Source organism: Cyrtonyx montezumae, unplaced genomic scaffold (genome assembly GCF_038088225.1).
Source record: "Cyrtonyx montezumae isolate F1298 unplaced genomic scaffold, pur_monq_1.0 scaffold_2, whole genome shotgun sequence".
Classification (NCBI taxonomy): Eukaryota; Metazoa; Chordata; class Aves; order Galliformes; family Odontophoridae; genus Cyrtonyx; species Cyrtonyx montezumae.
This window is the reverse complement of record NW_027071936.1, coordinates 28840601-28859289: the sequence shown is the minus strand read 5'-3', so window position 1 is coordinate 28859289 and position 18689 is coordinate 28840601. Positions and strand designations below refer to the sequence as shown.

The 18689-nt window shown below is 47.4% G+C and overlaps 3 protein-coding genes across 8 annotated transcripts in view; 1 reads left to right on the top strand and 2 right to left on the bottom strand.

The window, feature by feature from the left end:
* The window catches only part of MOB1B (MOB kinase activator 1B), a 30743-nt gene extending 25621 nt beyond the window's left edge, over positions 1-5122 (bottom strand). The window contains exon 1 of the mRNA XM_065736750.1: positions 5048-5122. Coding sequence (XP_065592822.1) covers positions 5048-5061 — 14 coding nt within the window. The 5' untranslated portion in view covers positions 5062-5122. The remainder of the gene's footprint in view (positions 1-5047) is intronic.
* Positions 5123-9230: 4108 nt separating this feature from the next.
* GRSF1 (G-rich RNA sequence binding factor 1) lies at positions 9231-14434 on the top strand. The gene is made up of 10 exons (XM_065736749.1): positions 9231-9443; positions 9545-9692; positions 9863-10018; positions 10322-10462; positions 12145-12274; positions 12585-12736; positions 12879-13003; positions 13221-13356; positions 13535-13619; positions 14296-14434. Exons 1-9 carry the CDS (start codon positions 9249-9251, stop codon positions 13591-13593), a joined length of 1242 nt encoding a protein of 413 aa, XP_065592821.1. The 5' UTR covers positions 9231-9248; the 3' UTR covers positions 13594-13619; positions 14296-14434.
* An 814-nt stretch (positions 14435-15248) lies between these two features.
* RUFY3 (RUN and FYVE domain containing 3) overlaps positions 15249-18689 on the bottom strand; it is a 51982-nt gene continuing 48541 nt past the window's right edge. For 5 of the 6 annotated variants that reach the window (XM_065736738.1, XM_065736741.1, XM_065736743.1 and 2 more), the window contains 2 exons: positions 18034-18108; positions 16084-17182 (listed from right to left, as the gene is read on the bottom strand). In XM_065736738.1, coding sequence (XP_065592810.1) covers positions 17039-17182; positions 18034-18108 — 219 coding nt within the window. In that variant the 3' untranslated portion in view covers positions 16084-17038. Of the gene's footprint in view, positions 15666-16083; positions 17183-18033; positions 18109-18689 lie in introns of those variants that run through there. The other variant, XM_065736739.1, reaches the window with a different exon arrangement.

The window sequence follows — 18689 nt, the reverse complement described above, 5'->3', positions numbered from 1 at the left end:
CCTGCCAAGGAACAGCTGGGAAGTGGAGGAGGAGGAAGGAGAGGAAAGGGTAAACAAGACAGAAGTGTCTTTACACAAAAAGCAGAAGAGCAAGAAGCAAAGGCTGCTGTTGGATTTCAAGATGAATGCAAAGAGCTGGACAGACAGACAGAAGGAAGTCTCCTTAAATCTGCAAGTTCTATCGTGTGTGATAGAACCACAACAGCTAGGGAAGTGAACAGGAAAGAAATGCCACAGGTAAAGAGGCACACACACAGATATGACAAAGCACTGGATTCTTAGAACCCCATAGTCTGTAATAGGAAATGGCTCCGTTTATAAATGCTGAAAGCACTGCAAAGCCTTTTCTGTGGTTTGAGTTGATTTGTGGGTCAAAGGGTTATTGACAGCTTTGGCAGCAAAATCTGTTATTGCTTACTCCATACTATTTAAGGGAGCACAATGAAATGTGGCTACCTCTGTAAGCAAAACAAGCAGCTTCTGCCAGCCTTGGATATAAAAGTATATTCCCACCCTTGTAACTTCTGAGCCACTCTGCTGGATAAATGCTTCTAATATTTTAGCCTTTTTCAAACAAAAGGAGACCATCTTGCAGGACACATACAGCCTAAGTTGGTAACTGCGACTGCCAGGGCTGTCCTTAACCATTGTTCTCTGTTGCATTAAAGAGATCCTAAATCCAAAGACTGGTCAGAAAATTGCATACTGCATTAAACATCTCTTCCAGACCAAAAACCATCCTACAGCACTAGTGACAAAATCCTCCCCTAAAAGTGATCCTCACTCCACCACCGCTCTCATCCAACAAATGCAAATAGCTAATCTCATAGGCTCCCTTACACTGCAAACACAGAGAGAACAACAAAGGGAAAACAATTGGAGTACAAATCCAAACCATTAGGAAGCAATTAAGACCGGACATTCACCTCCACATAGTATACACAACTTTCACACTGAGCAACACCATTGTTCACATGTTTGTTTCTTCACTTTTAACTAATCCTGCTACATGGAGCAAAAACTCAACACCTAAGAAGGCAGCAACGCATGCAAAGCCCAACAAACTTCGAAGGACAGGGCTGATTGGTACATAAAGTAACCAGATTGTCAGCATGCAGAGATGGCTCTTCCCTGCCTTCTGTCATGTCCACACACTCCTGCTGCCTTCACCCACCTAAATGAGTAACAAAGTAATTCTACCAAAAAGGAATCAATGATTTCTGCTGCTATAGCTTCACTCGGCCAGATCATAAGGATGACAAGCACATCAGCAAACTGCACCCTCATAAAATGTTTTAGGACCTTCAGCAAAGATGAACAAGGAAGGAAGCAAAGCAGCAAGCACTCTATGGAGCATTTTTCAATAGGATGAGAATTGGAATATGAATTGTACCACAGGTAGCACGAGAGGAACACAGACACATCTTTCCAAGGAGCTTTAATGCTGTATTCATTGCCATGGTTTCTGGAAGCTTTCTGTTGTTGGTGCTCCCTTCTGTAGAAGTGACAGATGAGTGCCAGCCAAGGGGCACACCTCAACAGCAAGCCTTTCAACAAGGTAGTCAAACACAGTTAGCAGCACAACTGAAGTGACATGCTTCGACAACATTCAACACAAACTTCAGGTAAGAGTGTCTGTTTCCACAACCTAGCATTCAGTGAAAGTTACAAGCAGATAAGAAAGAAAAGCTCTGCTTCCTGCATAGCGTTGGGTCACTGCTGAACTCATACCAACCCTGCCTTTAAAGAATCCTTCTGTTTTTCCCAGAACTAGTTAATAAAGCTTACAGGAAAAAAAGTGTTAAAATGTTTTGCACTTCTCTCTCTGATTCAGTCAAAACCAAACTTGAGTCAAATTTAATTTCCAGTGCTCTTCTGGGAAAAGAAGTGACTGCATCACTCGTGGTACAGGTTAAACAGCAGACTGTGGAGAGCCAACACACACATTTCAAGAACCTTTCCCCTGATCTCTAGGAACACAGTCTGCACAGCAGCATTACATTAGTCAACCTAAAACCAAAGAACTTACCCTACTCTGTCCTGAAAAAACTGTACTTAAACTAAAGGGAACAAAGAGATGTGACTGTTGGACAAGCACATGTCCCACTTCTAACAGTCTGTAACTGCCCACACATTGATTTTCAGTGGCTGAAATTCCAGTTCATGACAGTCTTCTGTGGGACTCTTTGATAAGGAGATAGATATTACGTCTCAACTTTGAACTGCATTTAGTAAAGGTGAAGAAGTGGAAATGAACAGCCACGGCATCTTCAAGAGCAGGGGCAGACAGGGAGGCTGTAATTCAGCAATCCAGAAACAAAAACACAAGCTCTGATTTTGATATTACTCTGCAAGAGGTGGAAGGAAAAAAGTAATGTCCCATTGCATCTTCTGCAAATACAAAAAACAACCACAAACATCACCAAAAGAAACTGCTGGACTCTGCTGTCCTAAGAAAGACAGGAAAGTGAGAGCACATCTTTCCCAGCTTGGTTTCCAAGGTCACTCCGCTTTGACTCACCCACTTATGTCCTCAAACTACTGCTGCTCATACGTGCTGCATCCATCAGCTGTCGGCCCACTAACACCTAACATTAAGGAACTCCACACACAGGAACTTACAGAACATGGAGATAACTTTTATTAAAAAAAAAGTTGTTTCACAACTTCAATAATAAAAATATTTTCTATTTTCCTTTTAAAAATAAAATATCTAGCTGCTTTTTATGTAACTTTTGCCAGCGTAGGATAACGCAAGCATGTTACCATATGGCACGCCTACCAGAACTATCTTTAATTTTTTTTCCTTAGAGATGTGAGCTCCAGTACCTGCAACCAAGCTGCAATTTCTTTGTAGAGGAAACTTCTCAACTGCAGTTTTTTTGGAACTGAGAATACTTTCTAGTTCAGTTCCCTTCGTTTATTTATTTTTTTAAGATAGAAGATAACCTATTAAATATCATTTCAGAAAGGAAAAAAACAATCAGAAGAGAAGGTGGTGAGGATGAAAGTAAAAACTGCTGTCAAAACCAAGCTGTATTAATCCAATGACTTGTCTCAAAAAGACGCTATTCTTATAACGTTATCCATAACAAGAGAAGACAATGGTTTCCCTTGATTTTGCTCCCCTACGTAGCTTTATGTGGCACTGGTCCTAGCAACAGAGAAGAATAGCACTGGCTTCGTCAGCAGACAGAGACAGCAGAACGGCTGCGAGGGGCCCCCGGCACCCTGCGCTATCCAGGCGCAATCAAGACCAGGGCACAAAGTGCAAGCAGAATGGGGCTTTAAGTACTCGAGCGTCAGACTGACAAACTACAGCTGAGTTACCGGTGATAAACCTGTGTAACAGGTTCACCGTGATGTGAAGAACTCTTCTGGTGGGTGTACAACGACAACTTTAAGCTGCTGACATCAAAACTGGGAGTCTGTTTGGAAACAGGCAGCAGTACTGGCGAGGCAGAGAAAACAGCACAGACAAAGAACAACTTGGTTACCTAAGTATCCAGGAAACTCTTGAAAAAGTGGCATGGAAAACACTGAGGGAAACGTGGGGGTTTTGCAGCACAAAACAAGGCTGAACTACTAAATATGAAGATATCCAACCACTATCACTGAACAGCTCTATCCAGACACGTGAAATCAATCAAAATCGTAGAAAAGGGGACAGTAACTTCAAAGAAAATGACTACTTGCCTGTAGCTCACAGGCAGCTTTCCATGCCTCCCTGAGGCAATGTGGTAACATTATTTTTTCTAAGTTCATTTCTACACTACAGCTGAGCAAAAGAGGTGCCACCAACCACACTGCCAGCAACAGCTGAGACAGCTCTGCCAGCATTTCTGGCTTTGCCATTCAACAACTTCATATTTCACTTCTATTTTTCAACAGTGGGAATATGTGAAACAATGAGGGGGGGATGGAGGGACGGTTTGCTCTACTGGGTTTCAGAAGGGTCTGGAATAAAACAAAAATGTCATTACTGCCTGCAACAGAGGGTGGAGGGTTTCATGCTTTTCCGCTGCCAGTTAGCCAAATGCCACGGAGTGCGAGGTCGTCTCATTTGCACACCAGACTCCTGGGACACTTGTACGAGAAACCCTCTCCTCCTCCATTGCAGCAGCTGGGAATGGTGAAGGAGGGGGACAGCTGGGCTTCTTCTCATTAGGAGCACTGCTCCCAGATCCACCGACGGTCATTTGTGGAGCCCACCTCCAGCGAGGGGCCCCGACCCCACAGCTGAGCGGCGTCTCCCGGGACGAGGCGGCAGCAGCGCAGTTCCAGGCGAGCGGCTCTGCTAGCGGGGTTAGAAGCCGGACGCGACGCGGAGCTCTGGGGGATGTCAACTAGCGCCGGGCCGGTTTGTCTCCACGAGAACACAGATAACGCATCTCCCCTGAAGGAGGCCGCGGACATCTGGCGGTTATCAGCGGGAGCCGCTCGCAGCTGTCAGTCCCACGGCGGCAGTCCCGCGGCGCCCGCAAGCAGCCGGGAACGCGACGGCCCCCCCTCCGCCCTCGGCGGCCGCCCGCCTTTCCTCTCCTTCCCTAGAGCGCATCTTCACGTTAATTAATAGGTCACGGAACCGGTTTATGTTAATTGCCGGCAGTACCTCGTCTTTGTTCCCAAGGGGAGGGACCAAAGTTCGTTCCGCCGTTGCCTACGAAGCAAAATTACAAAACGTACGGTCCCGCACGGCCCTCGGTCGCCACTAACTCCTCGAGGAGCCTCCTTACACCGCAGCCAACGACTGCCCGCCCCGCAGCACCGCCGCCCCGCGCCGGATCGGCCTCCCGCAGCGCTGCCCCGAACCCTCGGCCGCTTTCCCCGGGTCTCCCCGGACCCGGCGGCCGCAGCACGCCGCGGGCCGGCTCACAAAGAGGACGTGCGGCGCGCCGCTTCGCCGCGATGCGGAACGGCTCGGGAGCGGCCGGCCCTCTCCTTCAGGGCGGCGGCCCAAACCCGGCGGGACGGGGAGAAGAGGGAGAAGGGGGCAGAGGAAGGCGGCGGGGGCAACCTCCCTTCCCGCCCCGCCGCGGGTACTCACAACAAGAAGCTCATGGCGATGGCGGCGGAGCGGGGCCGGCTGCTGCCTGGGCTCGGCGCGGCTCGCGGCGGCGGCGCAGGGCGGGCGTGTGCGGGGAGAGCGCCGCGGGGCGGGGACACGGCCCAGCGCCGCCCGCCCCTCCCGGCGCTGTCCCTCCCTGTGCCGCGGGGCGCCCGGCGGCAGCGCCCCCAGCTGCGGGGCAGCGAGACCGCCGGCGGAGTGCGCTGCGCGGACTAAGTGCCGTGACGGCCTCGGCTGCTGCCGCCAGCGAAGCACTTTCTGCTTCGCAGCCCGTCCCGAGCCGGAAATCGGGCATTCTCTGCGCGGCCTGTCGGACCTACACGCTCTGGAAACGGTGACGGCTCTGTCACCGTCGTGAGCCCCCTACAAGGTAGCCCCCGCTTTAGGTGGAGACGCGCTCCTGGCTGCGGTGGCGGCTTCTGGGCGGCGACGGGGGGGAGCCCGAGGTTACTGACAATGCGTTATAAACGGCGCAAGCGATGACTTCACCCGCATCCTTCACCCCAAGTTGCTTCCCGTGGGGCGAGCCCGTGGGAGGGCTTGGGAAGCATCACCATAGCACTCTAAATGCCATCCCGGTTTCCTCAGCAGGTCAGTCGGTGGCATTATCCTCCCCCCACCGCAGTGTGGTATAGCTCTGCATTCATGTAAAGAACAGGGACACCTTTGCTTCTGCATCTCTGCCCTCTTCACTCAACAGCCGTAACTAAACAAACCTATCGAAATGGCCTCCAACGTTTCAGAAGCACGGGTGTTTGATTTTCAAGCAATCTTTAACTAAGCTGGGGCCCACAGCTCGGGAGCGACGCACCTCACAGTGCGAGATACGGGCAGCTGCAAACTACTGAAGTAAAACAAAAATCCAGTCCTGCCTTCAAGCTCCTGGCAGCTCCTCAGCACCACCGTCACCCTGAACCACCTCGCCCTGCGTGAGCATGGGCTGCAAACCACACGTCCTCCTACCTGTAGATGTTTCAGCACAGCGCACTCGGCACCCCTGCAGCCTAGCATGTTTTCAGAATAAACACAACTACATCTTTGCTGGCACTGTCCTGTGAAGGGCAAACTGAAGGAGCACAGCGTGCTGCAGAAGACATCTATGTCACATGAGGTGATGGCAGCAGGCTGGCTTTTCAGGGCACTCAAACCCAACAAGCCCACTGCAGGCTCATGCCACCTCCTGACAGCAGAAGTGACAATACCAGGGGGTCACTTCACATGAAAATCTGCCTCTGTTTAGGTCAGCAAGAAGCCAGATGGATTCTAGAGAGGTTACAGACAGACCACGAGGTTCTGTTCTGCCCCAGGAGGACCCTGCACCTGCAGACCACCCTGCAAGTAACACAGCTGCTCACAGGCCAGAGGAAAATCCACTTCAGAATCCATTACTGGGAGAATTCAGTGCACCCAAACGCACTGCAGCCCCACACAGTGATAAGTTTCTGTCGGCACACCAGGGGTTTCTCTCAGGTGGTAACAACAAGACTTGTCGGCTTCCCTGGTGCTTTTAAATTGCATTTCCTACATACTGGCTCCATCCTCCTGACCCAGTCCAAATGCCAGGTCAGCGCATTTCCAAGTGAATGAAAATCACACTGGAGGTTTTGGACGCCTTTTAAATGAAGTGTTCTGCTAGGCAGCAAAGGCTCAAAAAACATTTCACAACATTTGCCGTTTTCCTTTTGGCCGCGTTGGTAAAAGCGGGCACGAAACAGGGCTCGGGGCACTTCTAACGCAGTTTGTCACACTAAGCTGGCCATGGAAATTCAACTGAAATGTATAGTGCTGGTTTTCCTGGCATGTTCACAGCGGGACGTGAATAACCTGCGTTCTCTGTTCCCACCCATACACTTCCTTCTACCCACAGAGCATTTTATTTTAGCGGCAAGTTAAAATTAAATGCCTTTTACTGCCAGTCAATAGGAAACACTTTGCCTGGGTGGCTGTCAGGAGAAGCGGTTACATAACGCGTACATTCGATGTCTCAGATCAGCACTGGTCTGCTCAGGATGGCTACGGGCCATGAAGTGCACGGACTGGCAGCGTGCTGCAGCCTTACGTAAGGGCTGAGCTGCTCAGCAGCTCCGGCTAAGGCGCAGTGAACGTACCCAAGCCCCGACAGCTGTCATTCTGGTTTACCCATTGTACTGTCGGGCTGAAAGAATTGCTCTGAAAGGGCCCTCGAGCTGAGAAAGTGCTTTGGTCCTGAACCTGAGCTCTCAGCTTTTGTAGCAGAGATTATAGCACAGCTCAGTAAACGCAGAACACTCAGGATGAACAAAAGTTTGAATAAGGACAAAATTTCGGTTTGACATAGAGATTGCAGTGTCTAAATACTGAGCTCTGCAAGCATTCTCTCCATATTCTCGATTAAACCTATAGGTCTGTCAATCTCTCAGGTCAGGTACTTGTCTTTGCATTGAGGTGTGGGATTTAACTTGTGTACAAGCAAACCCTAGAGGGTAGCAATAGAAATGCAGCAAAGCACTTTAGAAATATCAGACTGAACCTGTGATCTGCACTGTTTCTAAAACTAAAAATAAAATAAAAAGCAGCACGTGAAATAATAACAGGAACTGTGAGGTCCATGGAGTGGTCCATGGAGTCACCCTAATCCTGGATCTTTCCTGCTGCTGGACCATAGAAAGAGGAATAAATATGGCACTCTGTTGCCTTTGGTGCTGATACAGTAGTACTCAGATGTTAGGCCTGCTGCAACCTTCATAGAAAGCAGGGATATGTGGAGGGCCACCCCTACAAATCCCAACAGCATTTGTGCCACAGATACCATCTGCAGGGCCTTCATGTTACTTCATGTTTTCTGTGCAAAATATGTTCTTTAGGCTTCACCAGCTCACCCAGGCCCAGCTTATCTCCTGCTGAACACTGAGAGCATTGTACATGCACAGTTGTGTAACAGGCCCATCTTCCATGGAAAGTGAAAGGGTGCACACTGCTGGAGTAACTTATAGTTCCAGAATATACCACAATAAATAGAAATTTTCCCAATGACAGATTGATAAATAACCCAGTAACCCAAAATCCCAATACAAAATAAGTATGTTTAGGGTGCACTTAGAAGCATTTTCTTTTTTCCTATGATCTAACAAAAGAATAGCTAGTATACATCAACTGCACACCAGGGGCATCTCTGCATTCTCTTTACATTTAGCACAACTGATGTACTCTGCTAGGTAGGCTTCATTCAACATCAGCACTGAAGAGTGAATAAATGCAAGTTCTATTGTCCTAGGACAATTTTTTTTTTCCTCCAGATCCTACTGACAAATTCAAAATCTCTCCTTCCTTATGCCAGCCAAAAAGCCCAGAGATGCCCAGGAAACTTCAGTGTTGACAGATGCCCGGCAGAACGGTGCCCTCTAAAGGTGACTGGCAAATACTGACAGGCTATGGGACAGCGGCGGGCAGTGGTCTGGTAGTCACTGAACTTGGGATGAAGGTGCGCTGGAGGCAAAGTGGCCAGAGGACTTCTGTTTGTTGAGAAGAATCTGCCTTGCACCTCGCTTGGACCCCAAACCTTCAAGAACAAATCATGTGCCTGAAAGAGGAACACATGCAGCATTCCCTTGACATATAGGATTCAGGGATCTGTTTATTTCAGTGACAACTTACAGTTCAGTCTGGAAAAGAGGAGGCTCAGGAGCCTCTAAAATGATCTGAAATGAGGTTGTGGTGAGGTCAGCCTCTTCTCCCAGGTATCAGTGATAGGTAATGGCCTTAAGTTGTGCCAGGAGAGCAGTTCAGGCTGGGTATTAGGAAACATTTCCTATAGGAAAGAGTGGTGAATCAGTGGCACAGGCTGCCCAGGGAGGTGGTGGTGTCACCATCCCTGGAGGTGTTCAAGGACTGTGGAGATGTGGCACTGAGGGACACGGTGATCACAGCGGGGGTGGGCTGGGGGTTGAACTGGATGATCTCAGCGGTCATTTATCAAGCTTAATGATTCTATGACAGCTAGGAAAAGCTAGATATTGAAGAGAAATTACTATAATTACCTTTCTGCACCTATGAAGTCTGCTCCTTTAAAAGGTTTAGAGAGAAAACTGACGGAATGTAACGGAACGGCAGCACTACCCGGCGATCTCCACAGCTCCGCCCCGGCCCGTTGCTCCCCTGGGAAGGGGAGGCGGAGCCGCAGTCCCCCCTCCGCTCGCCGACCATGGCCGCCGCCGTTGTCGCTAGGCGCGGGCTGGCCGCGTTGCTGCTGGGCCGCCGCCCGTGGCCGCTGCCGCCCTGCTTGAGCCCTGCCTGCGCCCGCCGCCGCCTCCTCAACGCCGCCGCCTTCCTCGGCCCGGGGCCTGGAGCGCCGCAGGCCGCCTTCCCGCTCCGCGCCGCCGCGCGCTGCTACAGCCAGGTGTGGGCCCAAGATGGCGGCGTGCTGAGGGGCGCTCGAGGCCTTTGGGGGCGGGCGGGCGCGCGCTCCCCCGTTCCCTGCTGATGGCTCTCTGTTGGCAGGTTATCGACTCGCCGACGCAGGAGGGGCAGCTCGCCGAGCGGGACCCGGAGCCCCCCAAGGAGGAGAGCGAGGACTCGGTGTTTCTTATCAGGGCACATGGCTTCCCGTTCGCGTGCACCAAGAAGGAGATGATGGCTTTCTTTGATAGTAAGCTTATGTGTTAGAGCTCAGGGTAGAAACGTGAGTTACTCAGCCTGCCCTTCGGGACAGGGGAACAGCTTGGTGCAGAACTGTCAGGTTTGGTCAGGGATCAAAAGCCCCTCTGTGCTTGACAACGGCTGCACGTGTTTCTCTGTCCTGTGTTCCCTGATTTCCAGGCTGTAAGATCCGGAACGGTGAGAATGGCATACACTTCCTCCTAAACAGGGATGGGAGACGCAGAGGAGATGCCTTGATTGAGCTCGAGTCAAAAGCAGATGTCCAGAAAGCATTGGAAAAGAACTTGAGATACATGGGCACACGTTATGTGAAAGGTGGGTTTGAGCAGCAGAAGTTAAATGGGAAGAAAACACAATAGTAAGAACTGCTTGAGTACAAAACCAGGCTGGTGCCAGGGGGACAGCAGGAAGCAAAAGCTGGCAAACAAGGCACTGCAAAGTCAGAGCCACTTGAACTGTATTTGAAAAGCAAAATCACTTGTGATGTGGGTGGTCATCAAGTATGTGGGGGCAATGTGGGGAAAGATGAAGTTGTGCATGTGTGAGGGACCTTAGAAGGTGCATGCAGAATGCTACCTTCTCTGTACCATGAAGGAAAACATGTTTTGTGCCTTGCAGTTCATGAAATACACGATAAGGATGTAGATGGATTACTGCAGAGCCTGCGCTATGAGTCGGAAGTCATGAGTGATGGAGTTGTACTACTCAGAGGCCTTCCGTTTGACTCCACAGAGGATGACATTGCAGATTTTTTTGCAGGTAAATCAAGCTAATTTTTGCTCTCTGTTTATGAGGTGTTTTGTGCTTCAAGTTCACATTTAGCTTAGCAGTCATTCCCCTAAATGAGAGCTGAAAGAGCACATGCAAACATGAACACCTTAAACAGCAGCTTCCCCTGCTGTCAGAGGCAACTAAAGCTTTCTGAACAAGCTTTTGGCTGGAAGATTATTGGCTGCTTTTAACTTTCTGGAGTTCTGTCATCAGTATTTGCGGCACTCATTTAGGGGGAAAATACATGGGGGGGAATCTAAATTTATTTTTCTGCACTGGGATTGCTACTGGTACAAAAATTGCCAAAAAGAAAGATGTATGCCTGTTAAAGGACAGAATCACAGAATTGTAGGGGTTGGAAGGAAATACTAGAGATCAATGACTCACAGCTCCTACTAAAGCAGTTCCCTACAGCAGGTCACACAGGAAGGCATCCAGGCAGATCTCGAGTCAGCTCCTGAGAAGGAGACTCACAACCTCTCTGGGCAGCCTGTTCCAGTATTCCATCCTTTTCACAGTAAATAAGTTCATCCTTGCGTTAGGATGGAACTCCATTTTCCAGTTTCTGCCCATTGCCCTTTGTTCTGTTGCTGCTCACTGCCAAAAGGAGCCTGCCCCCATCAACTTGACTCCTGTGCTTTAGATATTTGTAAACAGTGATTAAATTCCTCCCATCTTCTCTTCATATGGAAGGGTCCCATGTCTCTTGAGGACAAGTGAGTGCAGTGTAGCACTTTGCAGTATTACTATAACAGGTCACGTGTGGTAACGTTAACACATTAACAGATGGTGATGGGAGGATGGTTGGACTAGATGATCTTGTAGGTCCTTTCCAAACTAATGTACCTATGAACACTTGTAGCAGCTAAGTTTAATGGGTTCTTACAGTTTCTTTTATTTTTAAATAATGGCTTGTTCATGTGAATAGTCAGAATCATAGAATCATTTGAGTTGGAGGGGACTTTTAAAGGCTATCATATTCAACCCACTGCAAGGAACAGGCACACCTACAGCTACATAGTGGTGCTTAGAGCTCTGTCCAGCCTGACCTTGAAGGTCTTCAGGAACGGGGCTTCCACCACCTCTCTGGGTAACCTGTTTCCAGTTATACCTTAGTTGTTGCAGAATTGCCCAGCCAAGCAACTACTGAGCAGGGTGTGTGTTCTTTGCCCTCAGGGCTGGAGCAAGCCACATGGTTGCTGCATGCACTTAATAGGAAAGATGCTTTCCTAGTGTTTGCAGAGTTAATCAATGTTTCTTAGGAGATTAGGTTGTAGAGTAAACTGCAACCACTTCTTCCTCCTGGTGTTTCTCCCACTGCAGGTGGGCATGTTTTCCAGCACTAAGGCTCAGTGACAGCCAACATACCAGACATGAAGGCCACTGGCAGTAGGTTATCATCAACAGTTAAATAAAGTTGAAATCAGTCTGTTGCAGGGCTATCACTGGCAATTAAAGCTCCTGTAAAAGCTAATGTAAATCCTATAATTTTGAATTTTTAAAAAAGTTTAAAGTGTGCATGTATTTTGTCCACCGTGAACAGTTATTCTGGGGAGTAGGAGCTGCTGGATTCATTTGCTTAAACAAGAAGAGTTAGGGAAGAGATGTCTTTGAGCCATAGCACAAGTTCCTAATAATGTAAATGCCTTTTTCTCCCACCCTCCTAATAGGTTTGAGGATAACTGACATCACTTTTGTTTATCGGGGAGAAAGAAAATCAGGAGAAGCTTATGTGCAGTTTGCAGCACCGGAAATGGTAGCTAAAGCTCTACTAAGGCATAAGGAGTACATAGAGAATAGGTAGGTGCTGTGCTGTGATTAACAGAGGGTAGAAGAACTTGGTATAAGAGCATGTGGTGTGACTTCACAGCTTGCCTTTTAGCTTAACATCAGCTGCTTTGCCTGCTATCTCATACTCAGATTTAGTGTTTTTTTGTTTGTCCACCTGCCCATGTTAAACCACTGTTCTGTAGATGCACCCAATAATTCAGTGACTTGACATGCTTTCTTACCCTTCATTTGGGATTAATTTTTTCACATTTGACACACGCCTTATTACACTGAATCCTACCAATTTCATAGCAGTAAAACCTTTTCCTTGTAATCCTAGATACATAGAAGTATACATAAGTACAAAGCGTGAAATGCAGAGGCATTTGTCTCTTCGCAAGGAGATGATAAGACTGAGAAGAGAGATGGGATCCACTGCAGAAGAAAGAGAGTTGGATTACCCCAGAGGCTCCAGTGTCGAAAGACAGAATGGTGAGTCTAGCCCTGTGCTGCGTGACTTCTTTGAGGCTCCTTTGTTTCACTGTTGCTGTCTGCTGCTGGGAGCACGGTGTCTACAACTTTCATGTATGGAATTGGTAATTGCAGGTGTTAATGTTTCTCCTCCATTCTACAGAACCAGCTAGCGAAGCAGCAGAAAGCTCTGGGCCTTGTTCACAATCTGGGAGCATCTTATCATCACTACGTACTGTCCATGTGAGGGGTTTTCCTACCCAAGTTAGCGCCCAAGACATAATAGATGTAAGTAGCAGTAAAAGTATGCATCAGATTTAGTTGTTGGCTGTGAAACTGCTTCACGCTGAGAGGAAGGGACTCCTGTGCTGCTCAAGTGCTCAGTCCCCGTGGTTGGATGTGGTTTATGAGCAAAAACATGGCATTTTCTGGTAACGGGGTGTGTTCCTCTTAATTCTTTCTTACCGCACTCACCTTTTGGATTCCTGTTTTTCCTTCTTTTCAGTTTTTTGCTCCACTGAGGCCCAAAAGGATCCTAATAGAATACAACTCCGATGGAGTTGCCACAGGTGAAGCCGACGTGCATTTTGAGAGCTATGATGACGCAGTCGCTGCGATGGCTAAGGAGAGGGCACAGCTGCGTAAGTAAAGAGGAAGGGTGTTCTACAGCTCCAAGACATGGATCCATGGGTACTCTGGCTCTCCTTGTCTCGCTACTGGTAGCACCCTGTGCAACAGGATTGTCTGAAAACTAGGTTTCCAAATTACTCCATCTGCAGGTCACTGAATGCAAAATACCTTTCCCATATTTATCCCTAGAGTTTGGTGATGTTGAAGTATTCCTGAAGGAACAGCCGAAGGCTGCAGGACACCACTAGCGACCATTGTCGAGATCTCAGATTTGGTGAGTGCATCTTTCTTTTATATTGTTCCCTTTTTGTTTTTAGCACACTTGATATTTTGAATTTCAGATAGCATCCAGGCTAACATTTAGAGCAAATGACTGAAGCTGATCATCACAGCTAATCTGAGGTCAGGCATCAAGCCTAGGCACACAGGACTGTGCATTCAGATAGAAACACATATCTATGGCAGAGGGGCAACAGTGCATTTCTGAGGTGACAGCCACAGCTGGCAGAGAAAGGTTGCTGCACTACCCAGCTACCACACCACCTCCCTGAAACTCACCCTGGTGCAGCTGAGGCCTGCTGGAATGTGCCGGAGTGCTTTTTCCACTTGCATTTTCCTCCTCCCCTTGAAGCTGTCCTAGTTTCCACCTGGTAGAAGTTCTGATTTGGCTGCAGTCTCTGGCATAGAAGTGGAGGAGCAGCACCCAGAATTGTTTCTGGCTCCCCATGTAAGACATTTCAGCTGCACATGGCACTTCTCCATTACAGACTGTTTGTGTCTTACTCTTTTTGGTGACGCTTTTTGGAACAATGCTCAATTCTACAACTCCAGCGTTGGCAGCAATACTTTGAAATAAAATGCAGTGATACACTTTCAGAACTGGAGAATAATAAGCTGCAATGAAGTAGTGATGGTTTCTGTTTGTCTTTTTCCCTCTCCTTTCCTCATAGGTCGAAGTGAACGCATTCCTGGGGTAGAAGCAAAGATTGAGTATGAGAGTCGCTGCTCAATTACAAGGATAAGCTGTATAAAATATCATTTGGATTTATGTAACAGCATGTAATAAAGCGTGTTGATGTGCCATAGAAAGATTGTCTATCACAGTGGTAGAAAAACTATAATGGAGGAATGGCAAATGCTGCAGGACAGACAGTTCTAGTTTCAAGCTGCACAGTGGTAGCAAAGTATTAATAAAACACCAGTGTGGACAATTAACAGCAATCAAGTGGTCTAAGATCCCAGTAGACAGAAGGCAGTAGGCACAGCTTATAACCTTGTCCCTCTTGCCACATGTCTTTAATTTCTTTGTTGGCATCTGCTACTGGTTTGGAAATGCTTCTATAGCCATAGCCAAAGCAGAAGACAAAGACCACTCGGGACACAGGATCCAGATGAGAAAGTTTTTATTATTGCATGTAGAACAAAATTAATATCAGAAAAACTGCTTTCTGCTCCCCACAGTCCAACTGTCTTGGTGTAAACTCAGAAATCCAGCATTACCACCAGTACCTGAGCAAACGTGCCTTACACATTTGCAGCATCACAAAGCACAACAACCAGTACTAAAAAGCAGAGCCCTCCAGTGAGTCAAAGAAATAAAGGAGTCATGTGTCAGCACAGACAACTGACAGCTAACATCATCTTGCTCTCACACCTTTCCAAATGCCAGTTTTAATTACAGCACCCAGAGCCCTATTTTGATGGGTTTTCAGCTGCCTCTGTAAAGGGATGTTCTCATACTGTAACTGTAAAGGACCTGCTCAAGAACTGTCCTGCTTTCTACGTAAAGATCATCTCAGCCTTCAAGCAAGAAGAGCAGCAGCCACTCCTGCTGGAACAGTAGAAAGCTATGTAGAGGTCACAGATGAGCTGTCACTTCAGAGTGTGAAACTGCTCAAGGTACCAGCATTAAAGTTACTTCACAGTAAGTGCTTGGTTTCCAATTTAATCCTCCAGCACTGAAACTGCCTGGGTCAGACTTTCTCCTGCAGGATAAGTCACTGGATTTGGAGGCAGGAATTTGCAATCTCTTAAGTGTGTACAACATGTACACAAAACTAACAATAAATCTGGTATCTTGTGCCTTAGCTATGGCATTTCAGCCTGCAAAGGCAGTATTTGCTCACACCTGAATTCTAGGCTTCTTAAATTTCAACACTATTCATTTCTTGCCTACTGTCAAGAATAGCAGCAAGGTACCATGAAGGGCAGAAAAAGGAAAACTGAAGCTTGCTTCCCCTTCTTCAGTGCTCTGTTTCTGAAGGGCACTGAGAGGAGGTGGCGCACTTGGGCAACTGAATACACTGAGGCCTACAAGGAACTAGGAAAGAGAAAAAATTATAGGACAAACAAACTCTAGCAGCAATCATGTGAAGAACCTCAACTCTGATATGTTTTTTAGTGCAGTTTCAGCCAGTCTAATGAATTCCTCCAAGGAATTAACTACTGTCTCCTAATAAAACTTAAGTCAAATGCCTTTGTCACACACAGATACATCCATTTTCTAGAGTTTGCAAAACATTCATTGGCCCTAAAGTCTGAAGCAGGCTTCAGTACAAAGCAGACCAAATACACTATGACATGATGCGTGTGCTTTACAAGGAAGTCACCACTGCTTTTTGAAGTAACGTGTGTCCCTGAGGTCACGGCAACAAAGACTGATGTAGCACAAACTATGAAAGATTTTAAGCTGTTTTTCCATCAGGATATCTTAAAGGCAAAAAGCACTGTTGAGTTCATCTCACTTTCATTTTGATCTAATGCAAAACCAGTGAAAAAACAGCTGTATTACTATTTTGTGCTCATGAGGGGGAGAGGTGTGAAGATGTGGTCTTAAACCCTCTGTGTAATGGTGATTTGTAACTAAACCCTTGGGACCCCAATTCCCCAGAACATCAGGATGGGATGTTCTGTTGCAGCTCTTTGGACTGACCACCATTTTGTGGTCACAAAGTCACAGTGAGGGTCTCCAGTAGGAAGTTCAGAGATGCCTTAAAGCATTTCCGTGCTAGATCAGTGCAGGTCAGTTCTCCAATGTCACACACACCAAAATAGAAAATCTTAACCCCATCCAAAGTCCCTAAAAATACAGGATCATTTCACATCTTTGTTTGGTAATGATTTGCATAGCAAGCCTACTGCTGGAGGACTGAGTCAAAGAAACAGTGTCAGAAAATGCTTTTTTCCTTCTGGTTATTGTTAACTGGGCTCCTGGCACTGAAGGAGCACAGTTGAGCCAGATTGTCAGAGACAGCAGGGAAGGGGGAAATGGTATTTCAAATGCAGCCAGATGCGAGGATTAAAAAACTGCTGTTTTGCTTTCAGTAAGCCATTGCTTAGCAGCAGCATGACCCTGCTTGACATGCTCCTGACTTGCACACAGACACGTGGCTCTCAGGTGGGGACTGTTCTCGCAGCACCACAAGGCTGCCTGATCACACTTATGGCCACTTGGTGTGACATTCCTCAAGCAGCTCTCCCCAGCACAAGCCCAGGTCAGAGAGCTGGCAGATTTCTGTACAGGGAAGGCCCAGGCTCTTCTGTTTACAGTCTCTTTTGACCAAAACACCATAAAGCTGCTTCCCCCCTCCAAAGAACACAGGTAAGTGTCTTCAAATTCTCCTCGAACAACTCCAGAGACGATCACCTGCTACAGCAATTTTTATGGTCTCACCACACTCTGCAGCCTGCCTCCTACACGGGATTGGTGGAATACTGCTGGATGAGTTGCTCGTGACAGGGATTGCAGACGCGCTCTGGGTTAATACTGGACGGGAGGGGCAGCTCATTTGCTGAACAAGTTTCACAGAAGGTACCACCACAGTTCTTGCAGATATTCTGCAGGAAGAGGACAGAAAAAGTTACAGGATACTAACGACACAAGTGATGAAAACAAACTTGAGTGTTTTCTTGATAACCTTCAGTTAACTCAAATCCTCCACTGGACTAGAGAAAGATGCCCCCTCTGAAGGCCAGAAACTTGTCCTTGTGCTCAGCACCAGGCTACTCTGGAGCTCATTAAGTCGAAGAGTAGGTGAAGACTTAAGTGGGTAAGAGTTACCAAAAATGAAGCATTCAAGTTTTAATTGCTTCAGTATAGTTGCAGCTAGAGTATTTTGTCACGAGTGATGTAGATTTATTTTACAGCCATTTAAACATAGTCTGAAAGCTCCATGTCCAGGTGACCTCACTGTGCTCCCCAGCTTTCCCCTAGATATTTCCAAGGGCTATTTGGAAACATGGTACTGGTTCATCTCTAACTGAGAGCAGAGGTCAGAGCCCTGCATGACAGAAGCTGGCCTCACCTGCACTGCCTGAAGGACCAGTTTGTCCCCAGCCTCCCAATGAAGCTCTCTGGTTCAAGTCTTGGGAGGTTAGGTAAACTGGGTGAAAATACAACCAAATGACACCAGCTTGTTCATCTCTTAAGTATGCAGCAACACTGAGACCAGAATGTTCACTGCACTGATGGCAGTTTTTTTAAGAGCACCCTGACTGTTTCCTTAGGAATTGCTCCTCAGCATCAGTGAAGGAAAGTGAAGTAGCAAGTGTTAACAATCCTTGCTTCTAATCCATCTCAGAGATGGAAAACCTGGGAAACCACCTTGATCATCTCATGAAAAATGTAAATAAGAGGAAATGCACATTCACCACATGGCTGAGATGACAATGTAAGTCCTTGGAGTTACCTTCTTCTTGCTTCGGCTGCTTTCTTCCTGGCAGAGCTGGCAGATCTGAGCATTTCCAGGTCCTGATGGCTGTTCCTAAACCCACGACAAAAGTCAAGGCATTCTGCTTTACTCCCTGCTTTCCATGGTTTTGGTAGCAAAGCTCTGTGGCTGATCCTTATTTTACAACAGGGATGAAGATTTCACACTGTTGTGTTTTTAAGCCCTCTTTTTCACAATACACCAGGCAGACACACAGGACTAACGCGTATTTATTTGCAGGACAAGATGCACTGGCTAAAATCTGAAGAGTACCTGTAGAAGTGGCGTTACCTTTTGCTGTCCCTCATTAATTCACTTAGAGGTAACCAAAATCAACTAAGAGGCATGAGCCCTGAGAAATCACCCTCTCCTCTGCAGCAACACTCAGCCCAGCGGGCTCACCAGAGTTCCAAGGGCAGATTGGGAAGCAGCGTACAGCTCTGCAAGCCAAGGACCATGCGACTTTGTTTACAGGCCTACATAGAGACTGCTGGCCCAGCAGCAAGTGGAGAAACAAAATATATTTTTTCACCAGGAATAATTGGTGATGGAAGAAGAAATTACTGGTGGACAGGACTAAATGAGCATGTTCATCCTGTTGAGAGTTGGTGGTTCTAGCCATGCTTTGTCAGGCA

Excerpts from the sequence above, each read along its gene's own strand:
- GRSF1 (XM_065736749.1), top strand. The coding sequence starts at position 9,249 with ATGGCCGCCGCCGTTGTCGCTAGGCGCGGGCTGGCCGCGTTGCTGCTG. Across the intron at positions 9,444-9,544 it reads CCGCGCGCTGCTACAGCCAG|GTTATCGACTCGCCGACGCA; the intron begins GTGTGGGCCCAA and ends CTCTGTTGGCAG. Across the intron at positions 12,275-12,584 it reads AAGGAGTACATAGAGAATAG|ATACATAGAAGTATACATAA; the intron begins GTAGGTGCTGTG and ends TTGTAATCCTAG.